This window comes from Rhinopithecus bieti, unplaced genomic scaffold (genome assembly GCF_001698545.2).
Source record: "Rhinopithecus bieti isolate Rb0 unplaced genomic scaffold, ASM169854v2 scaffold_2453, whole genome shotgun sequence".
Classification (NCBI taxonomy): domain Eukaryota; kingdom Metazoa; phylum Chordata; class Mammalia; order Primates; family Cercopithecidae; genus Rhinopithecus; species Rhinopithecus bieti.
This window is the reverse complement of record NW_016804447.1, coordinates 5,756,707-5,783,297: the sequence shown is the minus strand read 5'-3', so window position 1 is coordinate 5,783,297 and position 26,591 is coordinate 5,756,707. Positions and strand designations below refer to the sequence as shown.

The following is a 26,591-nucleotide window of genomic DNA, read 5'->3' as shown; positions in this document are numbered from 1 at the left end:
CTGTGGATAAAAACTGAAAAAAAAAAAAAAACTACTTTTTTCCATATACTCCTTTTGCATTTTATCTGGGCTTTTCCATATTATTTAATCAAACCATACAATATTTACTTAGAAATTTTTTCCTTTATATATTGTAAAGTTTAAGTTTTTTCCTTTTAAGATTTAGAAAGGCAACTTTTAAACAAATGCATCCATATCTATCTTAGCTTTCTGATCCTTCAGTTTATTAATTTTGTAGTAATTTATAAATTACAAACATGCTTGTAATTTTTTTTTTTCTTTTCTTTTTTTGAAACGGAGTCTTGCTCTTTTGCCAGGCTGGAGTACAGTGGCGCAATCTCGGCTCACTGCAACCTCCGCCTTCCAGGTTCCAGTGATTGTCCTGCCTCAGCCTCCCGAGTAGTTGGAACTACAGGTGCCCGCCACCACGCCCAGCTAATTTTTGTATTTTTAGTAGAGATGGGTTTTACCATGTTGGTCAGGATGGTCTCAATCTCTTGACCTCGTGATCTCTCTGCCTCGGCCTCCCAAAGTGCTGGAATTACAGGCATGAGCCACTGTGCCCGGCCCCGTCCCCCACCTTTTATTTTTATTTTTTTAAGATGGGTTCTTGAGTGGCACAATCATAGCTAACTGTAGCCTTGAACTCCTAGGCTTAATCCATCCTCCTGCCTCAGCCTCCCAAAGCACTGGGATTACAGGCATGAGCCACTGTTCCTGGCTTAGTTCTCTTAAACACATGCTATCTTCTGGGACAATGGAGAGCTCATTATTTCTTACCAGATGTAAAGGCAGACTTGGTAGTAAAATTTGACTCCTTCCCTTTGTAGATTTTTGTATTTGCAGCAATTATTGATACCAATTTTTTTTGTTTGGCATTCATAATTGTCACATTGAGAATATTAGATAGATCTGTGGTTTATTATCTTTGCAATTTTCAGAAAGAGCCATGTCTACTAATCTTTGTTTCTAGTATTCACTGAAAACATTCATATCTAAATACAGTTTTTGGTGAGTAAAATATTTTCTATATAGTTTTGTTCAAATAAGAGATTATGTATTAACATACTTGTTCATATTTCTCTTTTTCTAGAGAAAATCTCTCCATGAAAACAAATTGAAAAGACTACAACAGAAAGTAGAAGTCTTGGAGGCAAAGAAAGAAGAATTAGAAACAGAAAATCAGGTGTTAAATAGGTAATGTGTTTGTATGTGTATCTACCCCATGTGGTTATTTTGAGGTCATAGAACTTTGTCTCTAAGTATAACGTACCTTCTTTTCTTTTAAAATATACATTTAAAAGAGTTCTAAAACAACTTGATAACTCCTAATGTACTATCCTTTTTTTTTTTATCCCCTAACTGTGTTCCTTTAAACCAAAAGGTCTCTATCACATGCCAGGACAGAAAGTGTCACTGGCTTTGGTAGCAAGGAGTGGTGTTAGTTCTTGCTGCTGAGACAAGACAGTTGTAGCTATTGCATAGTTCTGAAAATTGTGGCTACAACTTTGAATCAAAGGTCAGTTTTGGTTTCCTGGTGTGGAGATATTATTGAGCTTTTGTAGTCACATTCAAGCACATCTGATAATCAGGATCATCAGCATTTTTAAAGCAGAGATTTGTCATATTAAGTTGTTGGTAGTGGCATTATATGACACATTTGATTCAAGTTAAGAAAAATCTTTCTAATGGTGAATTAGTGGTAGCCTTCAGCACCTTAGCTATTCAAGTATTAGGTTTTTCTGTAGTGGAAACTGCCTATAACACTGTGCACCGGTGTTCTTGGGTGCAATTATTACCAAAAGGTGAACAATTGTTTTTTAGAACATTCTAGAAGTTTCTAGGCTGTAGAATTAATGCTAGCCTTACAATACTCTGTTCCAAAGTAGGAAGCCACCTTTAGTTTATTAATTTGGTAGTAATTTGTAAATTACAAACACGCTTGTAATTCTGAATTTTGTTTCAATTCTTTTTCTTTTTTTTTTAATATGGGGTCTTGGTCTGTTGTCCAGGGTGGAGTGCAGTGGCACAATCATAGCTAACTGTAGCCTCGAACCCCTAGGCTTAATCCATTCTCCTGCCTCAGCCTCCCAAAGCACTGGGATTACAAGCATGAGCCACCATTCCTGGCTCAGTCCTTCTAAAACAGAATTCAACTTACTTTCTCTTCCATAAACATTAATATTGAAACGTTAGCAATTCAAGATTGGCCAGCTGTGGTGCAGATCATCTAGAATTTTGAGTGATTTTGAAATTATATTTGATTACTGGTGTGATTAATGGTTATTGAAAGTCATGTCCAAAAAGATGATGATCTGTGAAGGCCTGAAAAGTTAGCCTTTTTCTCCTTGTTGTTTTCCTAAAGTTGTGTAGCTTCACCTTTATGATTACCTTTTATAATAGGAAAAACACTAGTTTTTTTCCTATTATAAAACCAATGTTTTTCCTATTCTCACACAGTCAACACAACATTTCTGACACCAGATGTTTGGGGTTTTTTCCTATACATGGAGTAATCAGTTCTCCAGTGGACAAGAGCTAGGTGTCCTATAATTCAGGTCTGATACTGTCTACCTGGATTTAGCATCAGATCCCACAGGTAGAGGGCTCAGTCCCACAAGACTGCCCCCCACTTCAGAATGCAGCCATAAGCCCCAGGTTGTAACCGGTGCTTCTGACTGACTGGCTAAAAATGGCTGTAAATTGGGGTTCCCATGATCTGCTCATCATGTTCAATTAATTTGCTACAGCAGATTACAGAACTCAGGGAAACTTACGTTAACCAGCTTATTAGAAAGGGTATTACAAAAGATACAGATGAGCAGCCAGATGAAAGAGATACATAGGAAAAGGTATGAGGAAGGGGGCGTGCAGTTTCCATGCCCTCTCTGGGCATGCCTGCCTCCAGACACCTCCACATGTTCAGCAATCCAGAAGCTCTCTGACCCCAGCCTTTTGGATTTTTATGGAGGCTTCATTACATAGACATGATTGATTACATCATTGGCCATTGGTGATCAACTCAACCTTTAGCCCTTTACCTTCCCAGATGTCATGTGGTGGTGGGTGGGGTTGGAGAGTGGGGCTGAAAGTTCCAACCCTCTAATCATACCTCAGTCTTTCTGGTGACCTGCCCGATCATCCTGAAGCTATTCAGGGGCCCCCAGCCACCAGTTATCTTATTTATATACAAAAGATACTCTTATCAATGCAGAGTTTCCCAGAGTTTTAGGAGCTATGTGCCAGGAACCAAGGGCAAAAACCAAATATATATTTCTTACTATAATATCACACTGACATTTTAAAAATTAGATTGAACTATGTGAAAATCTCTATATTTGACCATATTTCACCTATTAAAAATGGCAATTTTGTAAGCTTCAATCTAGCATTTTCTTTACACTTGACCCTTGACAACATGGGCTTGAACTGCATGGATCTACTTATATGCAGATTTTTTTTTCAAGCAAACATGGATAGAAAATATAGTATTCACAGGATGTGAAACCCTCCAGTTCGGAGAACCAACTTTTCCATTATGCAGGTTTCTGCAGGGCTGACTGCAGGACTTGTATGCATAGGCTTTGATATATGAGGGATGTCCTGGAACTAATCCCATGTGTATACTGAGGGATGAACTGTATTTTTATTTGATTCTTTCTGTAAGATAAGGCACTCTTTTGGTTTAGAGTCTCCCTTTAGTTTCAGGATTCATGAACGGGAGTGAGTGGGAGTAGTGAGTACCAAAGTATCAAAAGATTTTAGATCTTTAGCAAATATAACTTTATAATGAGTTGATAGTCTGCAATGCTAATGATTGCTAATGAGTAAGATGTTATGTCATGTTTCTGTTTATCTTTCTAGGTAAACAGATTTTTTATCTATATATTATATATAGATCTCATAATTTAGAAATCCTCTTCCAGTTTAAAATTATATTCTGTGAATCATACTGTGCTTCAGTAGGGTATAACCGTATTAAATAAACATTTTTTCTTTTTAAGACAAAATGTTCCTTTTGAAGACTATACAAGGCTTCAAAAAAGACTAAAAGATATACAGAGAAGACATAATGAATTTCGAAGTCTAATTTTGGTCCCTAACATGCCTCCAACGGCATCTATCAATCCTGTTAGCTTTCAGTCATCAGCCATGGTTCCAAGCATGGAACTACCATTTCCTCCTCATATGCAGGTATGAGCATTTATTTTTGTTTTAGAAAAAAAGTCATACATTTTGTAGGTTTTAATGTTTAAATATGGTGATAAAACTCAAATTATCACTTTGGTCAGTGCTCAAAATTCACCACAAAAATGGCATAAACATTTAACACTAGTTTTAACTTCTTCCCTTTCATTTAGCCTAGAAATTTGCTGAATTCAGTTTGAATCATGATCCTTTAGTGATGGTGCTGGGAGTGAAATCTCTTACTGGACAAGAGGAAAGTTGATTGAGTCTTTGAGTAACCTAGAGTTTGTAGCTTATTCATAATGTTAATACTAATTACTACTGAGAATTTACTAACGCAGTGAACTGTGCATGTACCGTGCAATGTCTAATACTAACGAAAAATGCTTTGAGGGCAGATATTACTATTTCTAATTCATAGGTAAGGGAACTGATTCAGACTGAAGTGACTTGCATAAGATCATAGCTAATAAGTGACAAAGTTTCAAACCTAAACCTGTTGAATCCAAAACCTGGGCTCTTTCTATTGTATCAGGCCCCTGAGGTATTGAAGGAATCAGATTTGATTCGTTTTCAGAAGATGGAGTATTAATAAGTAATTATGTTTTATAATGTAAGCACAGAAGATTTTAATCACTGAATTGAATCTAAGGCCAAGTGCTTTATTATATAATAACTGCTGTTAAACACCAGTGTTGTTGGAAAGTTGCCATGTAAGTATACCTGGGCCCTGCATTAGTATTTTCTAATTCACTCCCTGGTGAATTTTACACTTAGAGAAGAACAGACTATGGGTTTCGCTTAAGGCTAGAGCCTGAGGCAGAAGAGAAGCAAAATTAGATGGTAGTTTAGCCCATGCTACTGTTTTTAGACTGCTACGGTGGTCAGCATTTCCTTGCCAGATATTATAGGCATATATAAAAGAGGCAGTCCAAGGCTGCTGCCTAACAGTTACTTTTCTACTAGTTTTTTAATAGTTTCTTTTGCTATGCTTTCTCTACATCATTTTAAGGAGGAACAACATCAAAAGGAACTCTCCCTACTTCGCAAAAGACTAGAAGAACTGGAAACAACACAAAGAAAACAACTAGAGGAACTTGGATCTTCTGGAGAATGATGTTCTTGGAGAACAGGCAGATCAAAAGAGGTGAAGTTGGTGACTCAGTAAAACTTGATGTTTTAACCTGTGGCATTTAGATACTTTTTACTGTTTGCCAAAACACTTGAATGTGCCTTAAGAAAAGGTACTTACTACTATATGCTGTATTGTATGACTGTCAGGATTTTAGGATTATACAAGTGAAGCATTACAAGAGAAAGTCTCAGAGATATTTAGAATATTTGACAATGGTTTGAGAATGAAAGGAACTAGAGTCAAGTTTTAAAATTTTTACTTTGTTGAAATTTTTTTTGGCATTTTGAGTGAAATACAACTATCATTAATTCCCTCTTCATCTTTGGGATACTTGGCAATAACAGGGTCCGTACACATCTTCTGGTTTACTATATAAAAAGACAGTTTAAAAGTCAGCATAAAGAAGGTAAAGGTATCTATATTCAAAAGGCTACCTTTTCTAAAAGCTGTGTACACATAATTTATTAAAGAACTTAATATTTTTTTAATCTATATTGTCTTGTGTTTAATTTTACATAAACCATAGAGCATATATTTAGCAATATGACAGTCTACTGACTTTGGCTTTGTTAGAATAGAGAATAAGTGCAAATAATTAAATCATATGACTGTATTAACAAGGAGGCCATCGATTATAAAACTTGAACTCAGGTCCCTTTATAAACATTGTTGGTATTTAACTTTACTTCCCATTACTGTAGCTCTAACCAAATAATTATGTGTTTTGTGTCCCTAAGTATGCTCTCATTTTTTTTTACACCCATTGGAAGCCTTTTTAATGTGACATCTTTTAGAGGAATTCTGCTGGAATAATTTCATGTTAATGAGGCTAAAGCTCAAGTCTCCCAAATTAAGTGGAATGTTCATTATCCCAAGGTGTTCATATTCAAAAGTCCAGGTTGATAGTGGAGGCCAGGATTGTAATTGAGCAGTCCTTAGCACCATTAGCAAGAAACTAGGTTTACTTACTACATAATATAGCTGCTTATTCACAGCATATACAGTGACACCTTGTCTCTGAAAAATAATTTCCATGGAGCCACTTCATAAAAAACCTATTATAACTAGAAAATTGAAAAAAAAAAGACAGTCCACAGTTACATCAAAATGTTTATTTTTTTTGGGTATAGACATTAAAACATTCATCTCCAAGAACAGCTTCAATCAGGTATACAAGAAATAGACTTTAAATCCTAATACAGAAAAGGTAACAGAATTTTTTAAATGCTGCTGTAGACACTAGTGTTAGAAAAAAAAGTTTATAAATGAACTGTTTTGCACCAAAAAAATATGCAAAGAAACTTGAAAATAGAAATTGTTTGCCATTTGTTGCTGTGGTTGCTGTTTAATATAGACCCAGTGACTGATTGTCTTCAGCACACATCTAATTTGGCCATTTACTGCATTTGGCTAATGTGATCCAAAATGTGATCTAGATAGTGCTTTTCACTGGAGGATTGACAAACACGCTACATACATTAGTGAATCTTCATACCACCTCAGTGAGGTAGCTTAGAAATATTATACAGAAATTGAGGCACAAAGAGGTAAGTGACTTGCCCAAAGTTCCCAACAGCACAGTCCCCAGAAGAGGAGGTAACTCTCCACACAGGACTCATGTGTCAGAAAGCTGGACAGGGACACCCTCATGTAGCATTCAGTAAATACTTAGATAAAGCTGTAGCTGATCCTTTGCGTTTTCAGTACCCTAAAGTAGGGGAAGTCTTTTGGGCAACTCTCCTACCCTTGGCTCTCAACTCTCCTACTGTTGTTCTCTTATGAACTCCTTTTGCCTCTTTGAAGACTGTAGCAGCCTTAGATGGGGACCAGACCTCTCACCTTTATTCTGATCTATAACCTATTTGGTAGTTTTGTTTGTTTGAGGTGTGTCCGTTGGACAGACAATGGTCAAAAGCAACAGGATTGGGAAGGTGCCTATCAGGGTAGTAACTGCTTATTTTCTCTGATCAGTTTGTTGAGGTGTCACCTCTCTCATGCTTTTCCAGATAATTCAGGAGCAAAAAGGAATTGCCTTTATCTAAGACAAATTCATATTTAAATCCTAATGCTCCATACAGTGTTGGTAAATGATTTCAAGGAATATGTGATCAATGTTATTTGACTTGAAAAAATTTCTTTCCTAGATGGGGGATTTGGAGCACCAAGGGTAAAAGGTGCCTGCCACAAGAAAAGAGTTGCCAATTATGCTGTTTACTTCTTCTGGTTTAATAGAAGGAAAACACAGTGGTATTAAAACTGGTCATGAGCAGCAAAATTCAGGAATAAAAAATCAGCACTAAAAGACTACAGTATAACTGGATAGAGAATTCTTTAAAAGAAAGGCATGAATAAAATGGGTATTTTAAATTCTTTCTCCTGCGAGGAATACTTTCAAAAAGTACATAGTAAGACTAAGATACCAAGTTGTATACTAATACTTTTCAGGCCTTGGGCCTCAAATATATATATTTATATATAATACTCCAGTGTGAACAGCAATTCGATGAAATGTAAAATGTATCTTTTTTTTTTTTTTTAAATCACACACAAGTATTCATAACCACAGGGTTCACCAGAAATCTAAAGCAAGGAGACACTCATATAGAAATGGAGTTACTCTTCCACAGATCGTTCTGATCAAAAGTTTTGAAACAGAAATGAATTAATGATTTTTTTGTAAATATTCAACATGTCCACTATCAAATACATTTAGTACAAAAAAATAGATGGAAAAAAAGGAACATACATTAAGACAGAGTATCTGGTTAAAATGCTGTTCATTTAAATAAAGCCCACTCTCCTTACTTTAGAGCTCCTTGGTGAAATGGAGGTGAGTTTGATGGAGTGCAGTTGATGACCACTGAAAAACACGAGCCCTTTCAACAATGTTGCAACACTGTTAGTTTTTGGTTTAAACACACACACACACTCACAAATGCTAAGTGTACACTACCAAATTCTGCGGTCGGCTTTTCCAAGAACTACTGGGGAAAGTTTCAATGCTGCAAATCCTCGAGGTTGCCCTAACATCCCCACCTTGTTTCCAAATGACTCATTTCACATTTTGTTTTGAGCACTGGCAGTATCCCTTCACAATGCAGAGGTACAGTGTAGCACAAGTGCTACATAGCTGTAGTTTTCAAACAAAACCACTTATATCATTGTGCTTAAGTGGAGACTGTAGTTACAATACTGACATTCGCTTACTGGCCCTGTATTCTCTGTAAACAAGGAGACTGTTTGCAACAACCACTTCAACTCTATTTACAGAAGGGTTCCCACAGTAGACACACAGGCACAATGGTTGGTATGCTTTTTAAAAGCTGTGCATGTGCCTTGGTCTCTTAAAAAGACAGTGCTCAAAGTGGAACCTATGTGCAAACAAGAAATTAACGACACAGAGTAGCTCAAGCAGCCATTTTGCTCCCAAGTCGTCTGAAGAACTTTGCCAGATTAAGCCAGGCCCCAGAGTGCTTACATCCACTTGCATTTCTTCTTTTCATCAAATAAGACTTTTACATGCAAGAGTTGTTTCTGAGCTTCTTCCAGCCCTCGTTCTCTTTCTAGTTTATTTAGAATCTGTTGACAATTAGAACAGTTATTTTAGATATTCTGGTTTTAGCATTACAATTCTGTTTTTTGCATACCTGATGCTATGAGTGGTAAAATCTGTATGAAACAGATGCCAACATTTTCTTCCATCATTTACATACTCACTTTGCAAGTTGTTTTGCTAAGTCCTTATCACAGGATCAACAATACCTTGGCTTAAAATAGAAGCTCGCAAGAAATACCAACTATTTGCTTACAAATATGGGGCCAGGCTTCCAAGGCCCTGCTTTATGCATTATGTCACAGCCATTCCAAGCACAGCAAGCATTCCTGGGCAGCCAACATGCAGGCAAGTATTTCTCCTTAAATGCAGCAGGCAAGGACATCCTGGTCAGAGACAGATCCTTCCCTTCCCTCCCATCTGGGCAGTGTAGTCCCTCCTCTTCCCCTCCCTTCCCCAGTGCTTCCCTTCTCTCCCCTGACCCCTGGAACGAGGGATGCTTATCATGTTTAAGAACTCATTGCCTCTACCCTACCTTAGAGCTTCACTTCATCTTCAAGTAGCAAATGGAATTGGTGAGCTATTCTCACCATTGACATGGATAGCCTGTCCCAGCATGACTGATTGGGGGGGAATCAGGGAAGGGGGAGTTAACATTTGTTTGGAAACAAAGCATCTGATGAATGTGTCTGTGTGAATTTCCAAAGAAAAAAACCCAGATTAAGGAGAATTAATCATAAAGGAGAATGGTTTATTGAAATAGTTGCTTAAGTTAGAAATATGTCATACTTTCATATAACGATTGAATACAGAATCTAGGCGATTTAACAAGCTTAGCTTTCATTTTTAGCAAATTACAATCAAGCATAAGCTGACCCCATTTAATAGGGCCACTACTTACTCATCAAAGTTAACTTGAGTCAGTGTGACTGTAGGCCCCATGAACTCAAATGTACATTCAGGCTGGTCCAAATGTGGGCAGCATGATAAAACTGTAAGAGGAGCAGCCATGTGCAGGGTCTGGCTCAGTGCCAGGATCCCCCATCTCACACAGGCTTCCTGGCTTCCCTTTCTGGCCTTTTGGGATGCCAGAGCTGTTCTGAAACTGATAGAATGCTATAACCACATCCTTGTGCCTGATTCATAGGTTAAAAACAATGTTATTTAAAATCTTACCTCATCAAAATATTTTACGATGTATTTGTAAATTTCTGTCAAGGCCACTTCTTCATTAAATTCATTTTCGTGTTTCTAAAAGAAAGACTTGTTGAGGGATTCTGAAATGACTTAAAGTAACCAAATATAAGCTTATTTCTGCTTTCTAATGTTACCTTAGATTCCTGAGTTAAAAATTCTTCCATTTCTGAGGATGACAATGGAGGCAAATCCCTGATTGCTTTGTAATAAGATTTTACTTCTTCTTTGTAGGTTGGGATATCCTTGGCATAGAGAAGCTTATTAGTTGGTGCTTCCTGGGGGGGGGAAGCAACCATCATCAAAAGAGTGAAAAAAAAAGGCGGGGGAGGAATTTATAATACACCAATGTAGCTGAACCCCCACCACCAGTTTTACCTCTTGCTAGAAGGCTTCATGCAGTAGGCCTTAAATGTTGTTGACTGAATGACTGACTGCTATCTAGATAGTTCTGGTGAGTCACTGTTATTTTCAGGCAGATTAAATGCTAATATATTCTGCCTTCCTCTCATAAAAGAACTAAAATTATTATTTTTGCATGATTTTGAGTTACTGTAACAATGGAACTTATTTCAATCATAGTTCATTACTAATGGTTGTAAAAAGCCTGAATTAAAACATTTGCTCTCATCCTCACCCACCAGTGAATTTGGCATTTATAAAAGACTTGATTGTAGGTCTGATTGAGCCCTTTATATAACCATGAAAACTGGTAAGTAATTGGCAGTGGCAGATTTTCCAGCTTGTCCCTTTTATTTCATTAGATTATAAAGATCTTCCAGTTTCTTCAAGGGAACACATGGTCATTAGTATTGGTGGCTCTGATGTGTGATTTTGCAAAGGTTCCCTGGCAGTTTGAATGTTTCTACATAATTATAACGTGATATTTAAAATTAAATATGATTTTATTTTAAAAGTCATTATTTTCACAAAACTTTAAAAAATTCTACTCAGGAAAGATAGGTAAGTTAACGATAGGGCTAATGTCCCAGTCCATGAGGCTGAATCAATGCTTGATGAATCATTCTGAAGGATGCCTAGAGACGGAGATATTATTGAGATTTTCTCATTTGTCAAATTTAAGTGGAACCCAGAAATCATGCTATCATTCATTCATTCAGTAAACATTATTAAGCAAGCACTGGAGCAGGCATTGAGAGTACAATGATGAAGACCAGTGACTGCCCTTGAGAAGCTTACAATCTAGTTGCAAAGACAGATTTACACAGTGCTTACTATGATACAAATAAATAGCAGCAGGAGTTGACAAAAAGAGTTGGATAAATCAGAAATCATAATTCGCTACTTTGTGTGGTTTCAGGCAAGTCTTGTAACCTCCCAGAACATCAATTTTCTCATCTATAAAATGAGGGTAATAATAACTACCTTATTTGGTACTTGTGAGGATTAAGTGAAATGTGTCAAGAACATAATTCATAAATAACTGTTTTTAGTGTGAATAAACATTTAAGTGCCTTTCAGTGTGCTGCATGCTAAGATGAACTTTGTTAGTCAAATGAAGAAAGTACTGTAGGAAATACATTGGGGAAGTTCACAAAGTAGGAGTATTTAGACTGATCGGAGTCTCCTACAGTTTCTGGTCCTCATTAGGAAATTATGTTTGTTGAATGAATAAAATGTTTATGATGAATGAATGGGGAGGATTTTACTAGACAGAGGGATTGTGAGACAGGAAAGATGAGCAAAGGGGTGTGAGAACAAGTTCATGAAAAGTAAAAGCTGTAGCACAGTGGGTATGTGGAGTGTGCAAGAAAATAACGAGGCCAGCAAAGAGGGCTGAAGCCCATCAGGAAGCACTATGTTGCACTGTGAAGACTTTAGCTGGTAGGTGGTAATGGGAAATATTTGCAATTTTTAAGAAGCAGACTGACAACATCAGATTTATGTTTTAGAAAGATTACCTGAGAGAGAGTGAAAAGGAAAAGTTTAGGGGATAGGTAGACAGCAGGGGCAAGGACCCCAATTAGGAAGCAATTATTATCCCAGTAGGGATGGGATGAAGGGATAACGCTAAGTGATAAGGCTAAGTAAGGAGGAGGGAGGGACAGACATTTGAGACAGAAGTGAGTGGTAAACAATAGTTTGGGGATAGAGGTTGGAAGGAAGAGGAGTGAATCAAAGATAACGTTGAGGATGCTACCTTGAGAGACTAGGCAATGCTAGGGAAGACAAAAGTAAAAACAGGTTTGTTTTGCAGAAATACTGATGATAAAGAGTTTAGATTACGACTGGGAGTCTGAGGCACCTACGGAACATCAGTCTCCATTCATTCCAGGTACTCTTAAAGTCCTACCCAAGAACTCCTCCTCAGTGTTCAAAGATCTATTAGGCACAGATGTTACTCAGTTTCGTATATTTTGGAGCGCTCAAATAAGACCAAAACATCTCTTTCAAAGTTTGCTCTGTGTTTTTATCTTTCTTTGCGTTCTTGGGATCAGCAAAGAAAACCATAGGAAAACAGTACTCATGCTTTGATTAGAAACAGACTGGTATTGTTAGAAATCTCGGGCAAGATTTTCTGTCCCATAAGCAATGTGTTATATTCAAATAGGCATTTTATGTATATTCAAATATAATTGATTTAGGCAAATTTCAATAGTTGCATATTTTGGGTTAACAGTTTATCAGTGTACATAGAATGTTTTTCTAGGAAACAAAACGCATACTTTGTGATAAAGTTTTCACAGGAAGAATTCTGCAGTCAGGTGGGGCTAATTGTTTTCCCTTTTAAAAAATTAGATTTAAAATAATGAGACAGATTTTAAAGAACAGCAAATTTACAGTGGCCCTTGCTATTTCTTTTTAGCTGGTGTAGTTTAGACCAATTGTTTGTTATTTGAATGCTTATCAGAAAGACAAGTGTGTCAAACTCATAAGACTCATACAGGAAATACTCAAGCTGGACCTTACCTTCCCTAGTTGCTGCTCTGTGAGAGAAAATGCATCCATGAATGCCTGGGCAATCACTGACAAACAGCCGTCTATGTGTGGCGTCTTCTTAATGTCAAAGACAAACTGAGGGTTCTTCAGGATGTTTACCCAGAAGCGAAGAGGAAGGCTGTTCAAAGAGAGAATAATCTCTTTTCAAATAGGGCCACTCATGAAGCCAATGGTCTGTTTATCACAGTTTGTAAACGAGTGTTTTTGTCCTTGTTATTGAAGTATACAACTCTGCTTAGCCAAACAACCGATAGAAGCTCACTTGGAAAGAACAAGAAAAGGTTAACTACCAGAGCTACTGAAGAGGAGGATAGAGGAGGGTAAGTTTGAAAGTGGCCATGGACAAGAATTTTCTCCAGATAGCTCTTGATTATATATATAATCTCTCTCACCTGGATTATTTCCCGTCTCCTGACAGTTTGTTCTCGCCTATCAGCAGTCCTCTCAACACAGAATCAGACTATGTCTCTCCTCTGCTCCAACCTTCTGAGGCTCTCCATCTCCCTCTGGATAACACCCTGCACGACCTGGCCCTCTGCCCTCCTATCCCATTGCTCCTCACCACACTCATTTCAACTCTCCTGTACTCCTTGCTGTTCTTCATGTGGGCCAAGCAAGCATGCGCCTCACAACTTGTGCTCTTGGCATCTGTCTGCCTGAAACTTTCTTGCCTCAAGTAGTCTCATGGTTTATGCCCTCTCTTCTTTCAAGACTTGGCTCAAGTGTCACCATCTCTGTGAGGCCTTCTCAGATCACTAGTCCTGACACATACTAGCCTCCCTTCCTACTTTCTCCATTGCACTCATCATCTGCTAATGTACTACTGTTTACATACTGCATTTAGTGTCTGTCCCCAGCTATTAGAATGGGACCTGGACTTTCATCTGTTTTGTTACTATATCTCCAGAACCTAACTGCTTGGCCCATAGTAGGTACTCAAATACCCGAAGATGAACTTGGGACTGGTTCAGAGTCCTTCCATGATCTCCTTTTCAACTCTGGCCTAGCTCATTATCTCCACCATATGCTGCTGGGTCTCCCAATAGCTTTACTGTCCTGGCTGCTGCCCTGCTCAGATGCCATAACCTTCAAGGTGGAATGGTGGCCCTCAACTCCCAGGCTTGATGTGGGAGTGGTTGGGAGTAGCAGGGACTGGACATAAGAGGCTAGAACAGGCTAGGGGCAGTGGCTCACACCTGTAATCTCACTACTTTGGGAGGCTGAAGCAGGAGTATGGCTTGAGTCCAGGAGTTTGAGACCAGCCTGGGCAATGTAGTGAGACCTCATCTCACAAAAAGTTTTAAAAATTAGCTGAGTGCAGTGGCATGCTTGAATTCCAGCTACTTGGGAAGCTGAAGTGGGAGAATTACTTGAGCCCAGTAGGCAGAGGTTGCAGTGAACCGAGATCCCACCACTGCACTCCAGCCTGGGCAACGAGAGTGAGACCCTGTCTCAAAAAAAAGACACTAGAACACAGGAAGAGAAGGGAGCAAGCCAGTGTAGAGAATTGGGATAGATCTGGATTAAATGGGAGATTAGCCCTAGAACTCTGAAACTTCAGCTTTTGATACTCATTTAAAGTGACCTGGCTGCCTTCAGTGCCTGGAAAGCCTTGGGCTTGCACTGAGAAGTTCTACTTCATCATAACTCTGAGTCTTATCCGGCCCATGCACGCAGCATTTCAAAGAGAGATCATGAGCTACATTTCTTTACTGAGGAGGCAAAATTTGGATGTCTTGCCTGTGCTTAAGATAAAATATTAAAATACAAAACAAAACACAGACTTCTGGCTAATTATAGTATCTGAGTACTGCACTTGATAAAATAAAAAAAAAACTGTATACAATGAGTATAGACAGTTTGGGACTGCAAAGTAACTGATTAGGAACCAAAAATGGTTTATCATAACATTTTCTCTAATGCAAAAATGATATAAAACCACAAATATTAATTTCTCATTCTTTGCTGGTCAACTTAACATTTGAGACAAAGTCTTTATCATGCACCAAAGATAATAGTTTATCTTCAAGAATAGGATTCTTGGCACAGGAATGGTTTCCTTTATTGTTTAAAAATAGTAACAGAATAAGAAACTACTTTGACATGATAGCTTACCGAGCCCAAAGATTCTGATACAGAGATAAATGAATCCTTCTGTAACTATCTATGTCTTTTTTTTAGTTAATATTCTGTCCCAGATTCTTGAAAACAGGCAATAATCACCTACATTCCCACCTGTTTGTTTTCCAAATATGTACGACGTCAGGATCTGTGATTTTTTTGTTTTCAGCCTGGGCGTCCAAAAAGTCAAAAAAGTATTTTATAGCAAATGGAGCTCTGCTGTTGGGTAAACTCCAAATGCTTCTAAAAAGTTTTTCAAGCACAGAATGAATTGCCACCTGAAAGACAGACAACATCAGATTTGGGAGATTAAAAACTGTGGTAGTGGTTTGGAAAATGTAATAGCAAAATCTAATCCAAATTCAGGGAAAATAATGTGTAAAACAGGGAAAAACAAACCGAAGAGAAAAATGTAAAATTGTCAAATGAGGCCAGTGCTCACAGTATGGGACAAAAGTCCTGAAAATCCATGCCCAGGTTTAGATTTGGTTCGTAAGCTTCTTGCTGATAACAACACTGTTTAGGCAACTGGGAGGACATCTCAGAAATCTCTAGCAGTTGAAATGTCAGTTGTAGGGCTGTTTACATAAACCAGGAAGCCACGGATATTTGGCTTTTATTAGTTATGTTCAGCCTGGAAAAGCTCAAGTGATGCTGCTCTGTTCCCAGAATTTTTCCTGTTGCATATATTTCTATCATAAGGTTTTATTGTGTACTTTCCAAAGCATTTGAGTATTTTACAAAAGCCAAATAGGCTGAGCTCTATGGGACAGCTGAGAAAATCAAGAGGCTTGGGCTGTCCTCTGCCCACTAAACAAATCTCCTAAGCTCTAAGCAGATTCTTTGTTATAATCTGAAGAAGCATGCCCATAAAGTTACTGGGGCCAAGTGTAGATAATAGCATTTATAGTGCTCATCATTCCAGAGGGGGAGAAAAAAAAGATCACCACAGACTTCTGTTAATTCCACTAAAAGCCAGATAAAGTAAAATTTGCTCCCAGTTTGGTATTCCACTGGCTTTCACATCTGACACTTTTATGTGTGAGCAGAATTCTTAATTTTAAAATGAAAAACAAAAATCAGTAAGATTTACTAGGTTTATAGCCATTGACCCTTCCCATCCTCTTCATTTTATTTGCAATTCAAAAAGGGAGTATTATTGCACATCTATAATAAGTAAACAAAAAGGAATAATTATGCTGTCAACCTAAAAAATAACAATAATAGTGAAATGGTGGGGAAAGATACTGAGAACAATATTAAATCTCTGACTGAAGATACTACAGTACAAATTTGTTAAGTGCTGTTATCTTTGTAGTGTATAAAAAGAAGAACGGGGTAGGAAGTGTTTACAATTTAAACTTTCATTTTGCTTTGCTAGAAGGCACAAGGGATTTGTAACATTTTCACACCTCAGTGGAAATTAAGTCAAACATATCATACACCCCCTAGGTAGCCATAAAGTGCTCCCAGAACAGTAAGTGTACCTTGGTCGACAGCAGCTTTGTCAGATACATTTCTTTTACTTTGAACTTGTGCTTCCCTCGATGTCTCTTTCCTTGCACATCTTGGAATGCTTCCGAATCTGGTAAAATCTGAAGGGAAGACAGCAGAAGCGTTACCCAAGGAGACCATCCATGCTACAGAAGGCATGCAATTCAGCGGTGAGCACAAGAAAGCCTGAACTCACCAGATGGCAGTGGTCATCTGAGTATTCCACATCTGAACGCCAGAGAAAGAGGGAGAGAAAGCAGTCCATTAAAAAAAAGCCAACCATGGGCTAATTGGTCTTCTCATAAAAAGCCCCATTTGTGCTATATACTGAAGTTACTTGAGCTTTTTGACTTGAGCTACATTTTCCCTCTGCTGCATCTTAAGATCTTAAGAACAGCGTGAAGATGGGACGGGCTAGGGATTGGAGGGGGAAGTGTGTAAAACAGGGAAAAACAGAGATCCCTAGTGATCTCTGATCTCCTGCTGGTAGGAGAGACTCAAGCCTCATTCATTTAACAAATGTACCTAGAGCACCTCCTATGTGCCAGGGACTACTGGGCATATAGCAATGAATAAGACCTAGCTCCCACCCTGATGAAATTTGCATTCTAGCCAATGAGAGACATCAAACTTCTAAGTACACAATTATAATTGTGATAAAGGTTATGAAGGAGAATTATATGCTAGGAAATTATCTAACAAGAGACTAAATCTAGTCCAGGAGTTTTTGAGGAAGGGATGTTTGAGCTGAATCTAATGAAGAGATAGAGTCAGCTAGGCAAATTGCAGGGAGGCCCAAAGGTAGGAAGGAGGTGACCCTTTCTAGGATCCCAAAGGACAATGAGGTGGTGCTCACAGAGCAAGCCGAGAGTAGTGCAGAGTGAGGAAATGTGGCTGTAAAGGGTAAGGGAATGGTAAATGGAGGGAAGAGAGGAAGTAAAGCATTTGATTTGTTTTAAAGTTGAGAGAGGCTCAGTGGCTCACATCTGTAATCCCAGCACTTTGGGAAGCCAAGGCAGGAGGACTGCCTGAGCCCAGCCTGGACAATATAGCGAGACCTCATTTCTACAAAAAATTGTAAAAATTATCTGAGCATGGTAGCACACTCCTGTAATCCCAGCTACTTGGGAGGCTGAGATGGGAGGATCATTTGAGCCCAGGAGGTTGAGACTTCAGTGAGCCATGATTGCACCACTGCACTCCAGCCTGGGCGATAGCGAGACATTGTCTTAAAGATGAGAGAGACTAGCACATCTTGAAATGCTAATGGAAAATGGGGAGTAGATGGAGAGGGAAAAAAAATACAGGTGAGAAAAGAGATTACTGGTAGTGTAAGGATAGAGAAGGTTGGAAAGGATGATGGAACCCAAAGCACAGGTGAGAGACTGGCCTTGAATGGAAGAAGGTCAGCCCATGAGCATCAAGGAAAAAGGCAGATGCAGGTAAGGTTGGTAGGTTTGGTATTGGCTGTTGAGGGACTTCTGATTTGTTTTCTCTGTAAAGAGTGCAGGGTGAAGTCATCTGCTGAGAGGAGAGCTGTGTGGGTCAAAGCTTTGAGGAGAGAAGGCAGACATTATGGACAACACAGAGATGAGCTGCCCAGAGAAACCCAGTGAGAGCAGGCTGTGTGGAGGGCCCTGATCAAGTTGGGCACCGTGAACTTATAGTGACCCCCAGTGTGCCATTATGTGCCTTTCTTCTGTGGCTCCCTAGCTGTAGGGTCAGGAAAAGATAATCGTTGGGTTCATCCAGGGTTGGGATTTTGACAGAGGGGCTAATGATAGGACAGAGGTACAGGAGGTTCAGAGTATTAGCAGGATGATAAGATGGTGGCTCTCAGTTGCAATGAATGGGAACTAGTAGCAGTGCTGACTGACTGGAGGGCCCACAAAGAGATCCAAACCTAAGATTCTACTATTCAATCCCCAAATAACAGGCTCTTCAAAAGGCCCAATCTTTGAAACCTAAAAACCACAGCTCTTCCACTTTTCAACACAAAGACACCATCCCCCTTAAGCTGGAATGACAGCAGCTCTGCAAGATGGCTTCACCACAGCCCCATGTAGTGATGGAAGGTGGGTTTCCCCAAAGGAGTCCTACCCAATTATCCTGTCTGTATAATCAGGAGCCCCACATTCTGTTTGCACTGACCAGATGCTCCCTGCTCCTTCTAATAGTGAATCCAGGAGTCAGGAAGCCCTACCTCTGGCTGTGTGTGTGAAAGGAGCGTATCTGGTAGGAGCTCAGAACCTTTCCAAGGGCTGAGAGCTGATTGTCTTGACTGGGGTATAATTTCTCTGGAGACAAACCTGGAACAGGAATTTCCTGCCCCAGGGCTATCAGGGAAGCAGAAAATCACTTTAGAGACCAGCCTATTGACTTTCCCATAAAAGTTCCCCCGTTAGTTGTCTCTCTCCAATTTCTGGGAATTTTGCAAGTGCTATCACAGGAGACTTGGACCTTCTAAGTGGATTATCTTGTTTGTTCAGCACTTGTTGCGGGGCTGTGTGATGATTATCTGTACTCTTCCCTCTCAGTTTGCCAGGGGGATCTCCTCTGTTAGCCCCCATCCTTCTAAAGGGTTGGAAAAAAGCTATGAGATTCTGCCCTGAGCTTAGGGCTATAAAGAGGCAGCCACTTCCTCAGTGCTGGGCAGTCCAGGCCAACCACCATTTATAGTTTCCTTTCCTTCTTGCAGGGATCACATTCTTAGGACTGGAAAGAGATCAAAATGGTTTGTCTCAGCTTTCAGAGAATTACATAGCAACAACTCAATCTCACCTTTGTGACGATACAGCTGAGAGACAAAAAGCAGTACTTTATGAAGCTGGGTGAGAACAAAATGTTACAATATTATATTGGTTACCTGAAGTAAAATTTGCTATCTTCTTAAAGACTTTTATAGTGGATCCATTCGATATCTGAAACCAAAGATAAAAGATATATGAGTTTTCAAAATTTAATGGATTTCTCAGCTTCACCCAGGAATTAGATGGCTGGATGGATCTTACATGCTCTCACTTATTAAATCAAATATTTATCAAGAATTACTAAGTTCTGGGCACTGCGCTGGAGGCTGGGACTAAATGACAAGCAAGACAGTCTCTCTGTCCTCAAGGGGCTCATGGTCCTGTGGAGGAGGCTGATGAGGCCATGGGAGGCAGTAGGGTAGTATGCAGAAGGTGGAGGCCAGGACCCTGTGGGACAGACGGAAGGTGGGTGAGCCCTGGAAGAGGGGAAGACTGAGCTTTGTTAGGACATTCCCCCCAATTCTCAGAGGCCAGGAAAGACCTAGGCCAGTTTCATTTTTTGAGGTTAAAAAATTGTTACTTGCTGTGGACTGAAAGTTTGTGTCTCCTCCAGATTCCTATGTTGAAATGCTAATCCCAGTGTGATGGTATTAGGAGATAGGGCCTTTGGGAGGCTAGGTCATGAGGTTGGAGGCCTCATGATGGGAATAGTGCCCTTATAAGAGACACCAGAGCCGGGCATGGTGCCCCATTCCTGCGATCCCGGCACTTTGGGAGGAAGAAGAGGAGGATCACTCTCAGGAGTTCTGAGACCAGCCTGGGCAACATAGGGAGACCCCTCTCTACAAAAACATATTTAAAAATTAGCTGGGCACATTGGTGCACACCTGTAGTCCCAGCTACCTGGGAGGCTTGGGTGGAGAATCACTTGAGCCCAGAAATTCAAGGCTGCAGTGAGCCCTGACTGTGCCACTCTACTCCAGCCTGGGCGACAGAGTGAGACCTTGTCTCTAAACAGAGGAGGAAAAGGAAGAGACAGCAGAGCTTGCTGGTCCCCTCTGCTTTCCACCACACAAGGATACAAGACGATGGCTCTCAGCAAACCAGGAGGAGGGTCCTTACCGAGCTACTAGTACTTTGCCCTGACTGTGAACTTCCGGTCTCTGGAACTATTAAGAAAGAAAGGTTTAAGCCACCCAGTCAATGGTATTCTGTTAAAGCAGCCCTAACTGACTATGACACTACTCTATTAAGAAATGCTGAAACAGGTTTTCAGAAATCGTGGTATATAAAGTTGGTGTCCACCCTATGACAGAGCCGTTTCACATGTAGGTCTTTAGTCCACAGAAATAAGTATAAATCCTGATAGGGAGCTATTTGTAATTGTCCCAGACTAGAAACAACTCAAACATCCATCATTAGAATAATTTGGGGCATATTCATACAACAGATTATAAAGCAATGAAAATGAGCAAACTACTGTTACACGCCACATGGGTAAATCTTACCATCATAATGTTGAGCAGAAGAAGCTCGACAGAAAAGAAAGTATACTGAATGATTCCATTTACATAGAGCTTGAAAACAAAAAAAAACCCAAACGGTCAAAACTATCATGTTAGATATTTGGAGAAGAGAGCAGCGGTAGTGATTAGGAAAGGCCAGAAGAGGGCTTCTATTTTTTGACATGGGTGGTAGTTTCAGGATGTGCTCACTTGGTGATAATTCATCCAGCAGTATGCTTATAATTTTTTTTTTTCTGTAGGTATATACAGGTTGAGCATCCCTAATCTGAAAATTCAAAATATTCCAAAATCTGAAACTTTCTGGGTGCTGACATGGTGCCACAAGTGGAAAATTCCACACCTGATCTCATGATAACATGTCACAGTCAAAACCCTATAAAAACTTTGATTTGTGCCCAAATTATATAAAATTACCTTCAGGCTCTGTGTATAAGGTATTTACGAAACATAAATAAATTCTGTGTTTAAACGTGGGTCCTGTCACCAAAATATTTCATTATGTATATGCAAATATTCTAAAATCCAAGCAAATTCCAAAATCTGAAATACTTTTGGTTCCAAGCATTTTGGATAAGGGATAGTCAACCTGTGACATTTTTTCAAAAGCTTGTAAAATCACAAAATTTGCATGTACTTTTAATAAAAGCTTTGAAATTTAAGCATAACGTGTGGGACATGCTTAACTTTTGCTAATATTAAGTGTGCAGTTCGATGGCAATAAATATATACTGACATAACCACCGCCTTTATCAAGATATAAAATATTGCAAGGTCCTGAAAAGTGCTCCCATTGTCCCTTCCGAGACAGTGACCACCCCATCTTCATCCAGAGGTGATTACTTTTCTGTCTTCCATCACCATTTATGAATTTTGCCTGTTCTTGGATATCACATAAATAGAATCATACAGTAGTACTGTGTCTAGATTTTGAGGGTCAATATAAGGTCTATGACATTTATTCCTGTTGCAACTACAAGTAGTTCATTCTTTATTACTATGTATTAGTTCATGTAGTATCAATATAGTACCAAAAATTGGCATACAATAAAAGGAAAGAATTACCGATACATGCTACAGCATGGATGAACTACAAAAACATGCTAAGAAGCCAGTCACAAAAGACCACATATTGTATGGTCCTATTTATATGAAATGTCTATAAAGATGGGAGCAGTAGACACGAGGGATTCTAAAAGTGGGAAGGGGGTAGGGGCAAGGGCTGGAAAACTTCCTCTTGGGTACCATGTTCACTGTCTGGGTGATGGGATCAATAGAAGCCCACACCTCAGCATCATGCAATATACCCTTGTAGCAAACCTGCACATGTACCCACGAATCTAAAACAAAAAACAAGAATATATGAAATGTCCAAAACGGGCAAATCTATATAGATAGATTGTAGATTACTGGTTGGCTAAAGCAGGGGTGGGTGAAATAAGGAATGACTGCTAATGAATTCAAGGATTCTTCGGGAGCGATGAAAATGTTCTCAAATTAGATTGTGGCAATGGCTGCTCAATTCTATAAGTATACCTGAAACCACTGCATTGTATACTTTAAACAAATGAGCTTTATGATAATATAAATTATATTTTGGCTGGACACAGTGGTTCATGACTGTAATCCCAGCACTTTGGGAGGCCAAGGCAGTAGGATTGCTTGATCCTAGGAGTTCAAGACCAGCCTGGGGAACTCAGATCTCCATCTCTCCCCACCAAAACAAACAAAACAATGCTGAACATTGTGGCACATGCCTGTAGTCCCAGCTAAGGCAGGAGGATGGCTTGAGCCTGGGAGATCAAGGCTACAGTGAGCGATGACTGTGCCACTGCACTCCAGCCTGGGCAACAGAGCAAGACCCTGTCTCAAAAATTATGCTTCAATAGAACTGATAAGAATTGCCACAGATTTTAAATGTATACATTTAACAAAGAAAGTCCCCTGTATATATTGCTTCTTTTGGAGTTAAAGTCAAGCGTTCTCACCTGAGACCTTTTGGGACCATGGAGACCAGGGTCAAGTGGCTCTACAGTGCCCCTCCCCCACACCCTGATGGGCACTCGCAAATCCCCAGGCGAGGAAGTGCCCTTTGGGCAGAGGGGGACAAAGATGCCAAGATGCTAGGGGCAGGCCTGGCTCTGTGGGAGGAGGGGCTCATTCACAAAATTACAAGACAAAGGGGTGGCAAGAAGGAGGTGGGTCAGAGATCCACAAATCCCCTTCATTCTGGAGGACTGACCCTGTCACTTCTGAACCTTATCAGCTAAGTGACTTTTCCCTCCACTCTGAAGCTCCAAAGCTGTTCTCAATTCTAATATTAATTTGGACCTGGCCTTCCGAGTTTGGAAAGAGTGGAAACCTAGAATTTCTCTTCTGGCCTGATGCACACTGGTTATCGCAATGTACAAGCCCGCCTAGCAAGCACCAAAGGATTAAAACCTAATCTCCTTCAGGTTGCACCCATAGGGAGGAACACAGAGCAAGAGCCAGCCCTCAAGAGGCCCTCAGACACAGCTGTCCAGCCAGCTGTGTCCAGCCAGCCGCTAAGTTTAGTCCAGAGGCCTCCAACTGCTGGTGTGCATGATATCTTGGTGGTGGGGTGGGGGCAGCACTAGGCAGGGGCCAGCTGGGGCCATCAGACCTCTGCAAAGTGTCTCCAGCAGAGATTCTTAACTCTTACTGAGCTCTTCGACTCTGCTTCTACTACCGAGCATCCTCTCCTTGTACCCTTTAGCTATTGTTTGCTGGCTGATTTTTCAATTCTCCTCCATATTTGATGCAATTAAAGCAAATGCTCTATGCAGGCACCCCCTTAGCAATACTCAGACACTGAGTTTATGAGAAGCTTTAAACATAGTTACAAAATTCCTCCCCACGAAGAGCTGGATATGCTCTGTTTCTAAGCCAATAAATATCCTTTTATAAAAGGAAGCTGGTGATTCATTCTGGGTAATTGTCAAAGAATGAATCCCAAATGTCTCCCATTGAGTGTTGAGCCAATACTTCACTACTGTCAGACGCTTTGTTTTGCCAAAAGCGAGCACCCTTACTCTATAATCACAAACACCGCGGATGGGCCTTCTGATAAGGAGCGCTGCCAAAAGTTCAAATGTCTCTTCAAGAGCTGGCAACAGGCCGCTGCTGGTGCTGTGCTCAGGCATTAAGATAGCATAGACACAGCTTGTACCAAGGAAATTTTACTCTGAAATTATCTCCCAAGAGCAAGTGTAGAAGCATTTTATTAGTGGATGAGTTGTGTGTGTGTGTGTGTGTGTGCATTTCTAACTTTCACAGCTGCTCTAGAGCTGGAACATTTCCCCCATGTGACACTTTAACACGATTATAAAGACAGAAAATAGTTTATTTACAGATGTTTGTGGGGAAAGGTTTCCGTTTTCTTTTAGCACAAGTCAGCTGCTGCTGAGGTAAGGACAGAAATGCCTTTTTGAAAAGTGCCCTGGAATGCAGAGTGTTAAAAAGATGATGCCGTTTGTTCCATCTGAGGAGCTCCAAATGCTCTTCTAAGAGTGACTCATTAATCGTCCCCTAGTCCTGTGAGGCAGGGAGCATCCTCTGGGCCCCTACTTTAGGGATGAAAACCAAATTAAATCAAAGAAAGATTAATGTCACTAGCTGGATCTGCAGCAGGATTGTTTTTCCAGCCCAGAGCAGAACTGGTACGCACGGCAATTTCAAATTAAATTCCTTCCAGTCTCACAGTGTTCTAAGATTCGATGTGACAACAGGCGATTCCCTTCCAATCATCAATGGAGGGGAATTGGGGCCACCCCACGTTAGAAGTGTCAGAGATGGACTGTAGACTTTCCCGTCATTAGAATGAGGAGTTGTAGCCACTCAGGGAGAAACAGACCCATATCAACAACTTAAAGTCATTTCTAAAACAGGAGCTACACATCTTCCAAACCATTTGCAAGTGAAGGTAAGATTTCTTTATAAGATACCATGTTTACGGCATAACTTAGAATTCCATGAAAAGAGATTTTCTAGAAATGTAAGGTTGAACTTATGTTTAACCTTATGAAACTACTACTTTTGTAGGTAAATATGGTCACCTATTGGCAATTTCATATGGCTTCACCTAAGAGAAATGCTAGCATTGTAGCTATACATTTTATAAAAAATTATGAATACGTTCTGAGTATTGTGATAATTTAAAGAAAAAAATCTAAAAACATGATAATCAAATCACCACACAGAAAGTCTGACTGAAATCTCTCATTCCTGAAATCACCTTTTCTGCTGAAACAATATTATGTGAAAACAGAATTCTATTCCACATCCTGTCCCAGCAGCCACACGCCAAGACTGCTCTCCCTCCGTCAATATCGTCTTCTCCCTCAGCTCTTCTCACTGACGCCCCAAGGCTGGAAACTGATGAAAACAAAATCTTGTTTCTCAGGGCTTGAGGGATAACGTTGCCGAGTCCTTCAGCACAGGGGTTCACCAGTGCATTGGAAGCGGCCATCAGAACGTCCTCCACAGGCTGGTCAAATCACACAGAAAGTTCTGGACACCCAGGGGAGGGCTTACAGGATGCTGGAAACCAGAGAAAATGCCACAGGGCTCCTGCTTCTCTCTTGTTTACTTGAAATTAACCTTCAGGCCACTAGCCAGCTCCCTCTGCGGACTATTAGTGATAACCCTGAGACTGTCTTCCTCCTGAGGGAGTTGGGCCGCCAAGAATGTGTGGGGAAACAGGCCGGGCGCGGTGGCTCAAGCCTGTAATCCCAGCACTTTGGGAGGCCGAGACGGGCAGATCACGAGGTCAGGAGATCGAGACTATCCTGGCTAACACGGTGAAACCCCGTCTCTACTAAAAATACAAAAACTAGCCGGGCGAGGTGGCGGGCGCCTGTAGTCCCAGCTACTCGGGAGGCTGAGGCAGGAGAATGGCGTAAACCCGGGAGGCGGAGCTTGCAGTGAGCTGAGATCCGGCCACTGCACTCCAGCCCGGGCGACAGAGCGAGACTCTGCCTCAAAAAAAAAAAAAAAAAAAAAAAAAAAAAAAAAAAAAGAATGTGTGGGAAACTGCGACACCCTGAACACTTAAGACTCGAGTGATCCCATTGGGTTGGGGTTGTCAGAGCCCAGATGCCTGAGAGAGGCCTCCCTTTGGATGAAAGTAACTGTCATCTTCACAGACTGCTGGCCAAAAAGAGGGTTAAAGTAGAAGTAGGGAAGCATTTTGATAAACTCACAGACATGAGATTCGCCCTGGGATTTTAAGAGAAGTTACCCTTTATGAATTGGACATCAGAGAATGTAACTACCAGGATTTCTCCTCAATCAGGCCCAGCTCTCTAGCCAGGCTGCCTCGGAGGTTAGGAGCATGGGCTGAAAGCCTGGATTTGGGGAAGGTATCCCTCAGGCCCTGTGCAGAGCCCCAGTTTCTAGAGTGCTTATTTCATCTGCTTTCAGCCTTGAGGCATCAGTGAAGGAGCTCTATGACTCTGGCCAAGTTTCTTAGCCTTCCTGGGCCTCAGAATGGCGCTGATAGTATTCACCTCATGGAGCGGTAAAGAAGATGGAAAGAGCTGCTATTGGTCAAAGCCCTAGAATAGTGCCCAGCACACGAGAAGCATTATACGTGTTAAATGAATATCTAAAGACATTCACACTCCAGCAGACCTTTAGTGATTGTCCAGTCC

General features: G+C 40.3%; 2 protein-coding genes across 2 annotated transcripts in view; one reads left to right on the top strand and one right to left on the bottom strand.

Moving 5' to 3' along the window:
- Positions 1-5,811, top strand: part of CEP83 (centrosomal protein 83) — a 156,376-nt gene extending 150,565 nt beyond the window's left edge. The window contains 3 exon segments of the mRNA XM_017868397.1: positions 1,094-1,197; positions 4,005-4,194; positions 5,201-5,811. Coding sequence (XP_017723886.1) covers positions 1,094-1,197; positions 4,005-4,194; positions 5,201-5,305 — 399 coding nt within the window. The 3' untranslated portion in view covers positions 5,306-5,811.
- A 604-nt stretch (positions 5,812-6,415) lies between these two features.
- The window catches only part of PLXNC1 (plexin C1), a 161,606-nt gene continuing 141,430 nt past the window's right edge, over positions 6,416-26,591 (bottom strand). The window contains exons 24-31 of the mRNA XM_017868395.1: positions 19,513-19,567; positions 16,843-16,874; positions 16,640-16,747; positions 15,267-15,430; positions 13,002-13,149; positions 10,208-10,348; positions 10,053-10,127; positions 6,416-8,902 (exon numbers count right to left, since the gene is read on the bottom strand). Coding sequence (XP_017723884.1) covers positions 8,798-8,902; positions 10,053-10,127; positions 10,208-10,348; positions 13,002-13,149; positions 15,267-15,430; positions 16,640-16,747; positions 16,843-16,874; positions 19,513-19,567 — 828 coding nt within the window. The 3' untranslated portion in view covers positions 6,416-8,797. The remainder of the gene's footprint in view (positions 8,903-10,052; positions 10,128-10,207; positions 10,349-13,001; positions 13,150-15,266; positions 15,431-16,639; positions 16,748-16,842; positions 16,875-19,512; positions 19,568-26,591) is intronic.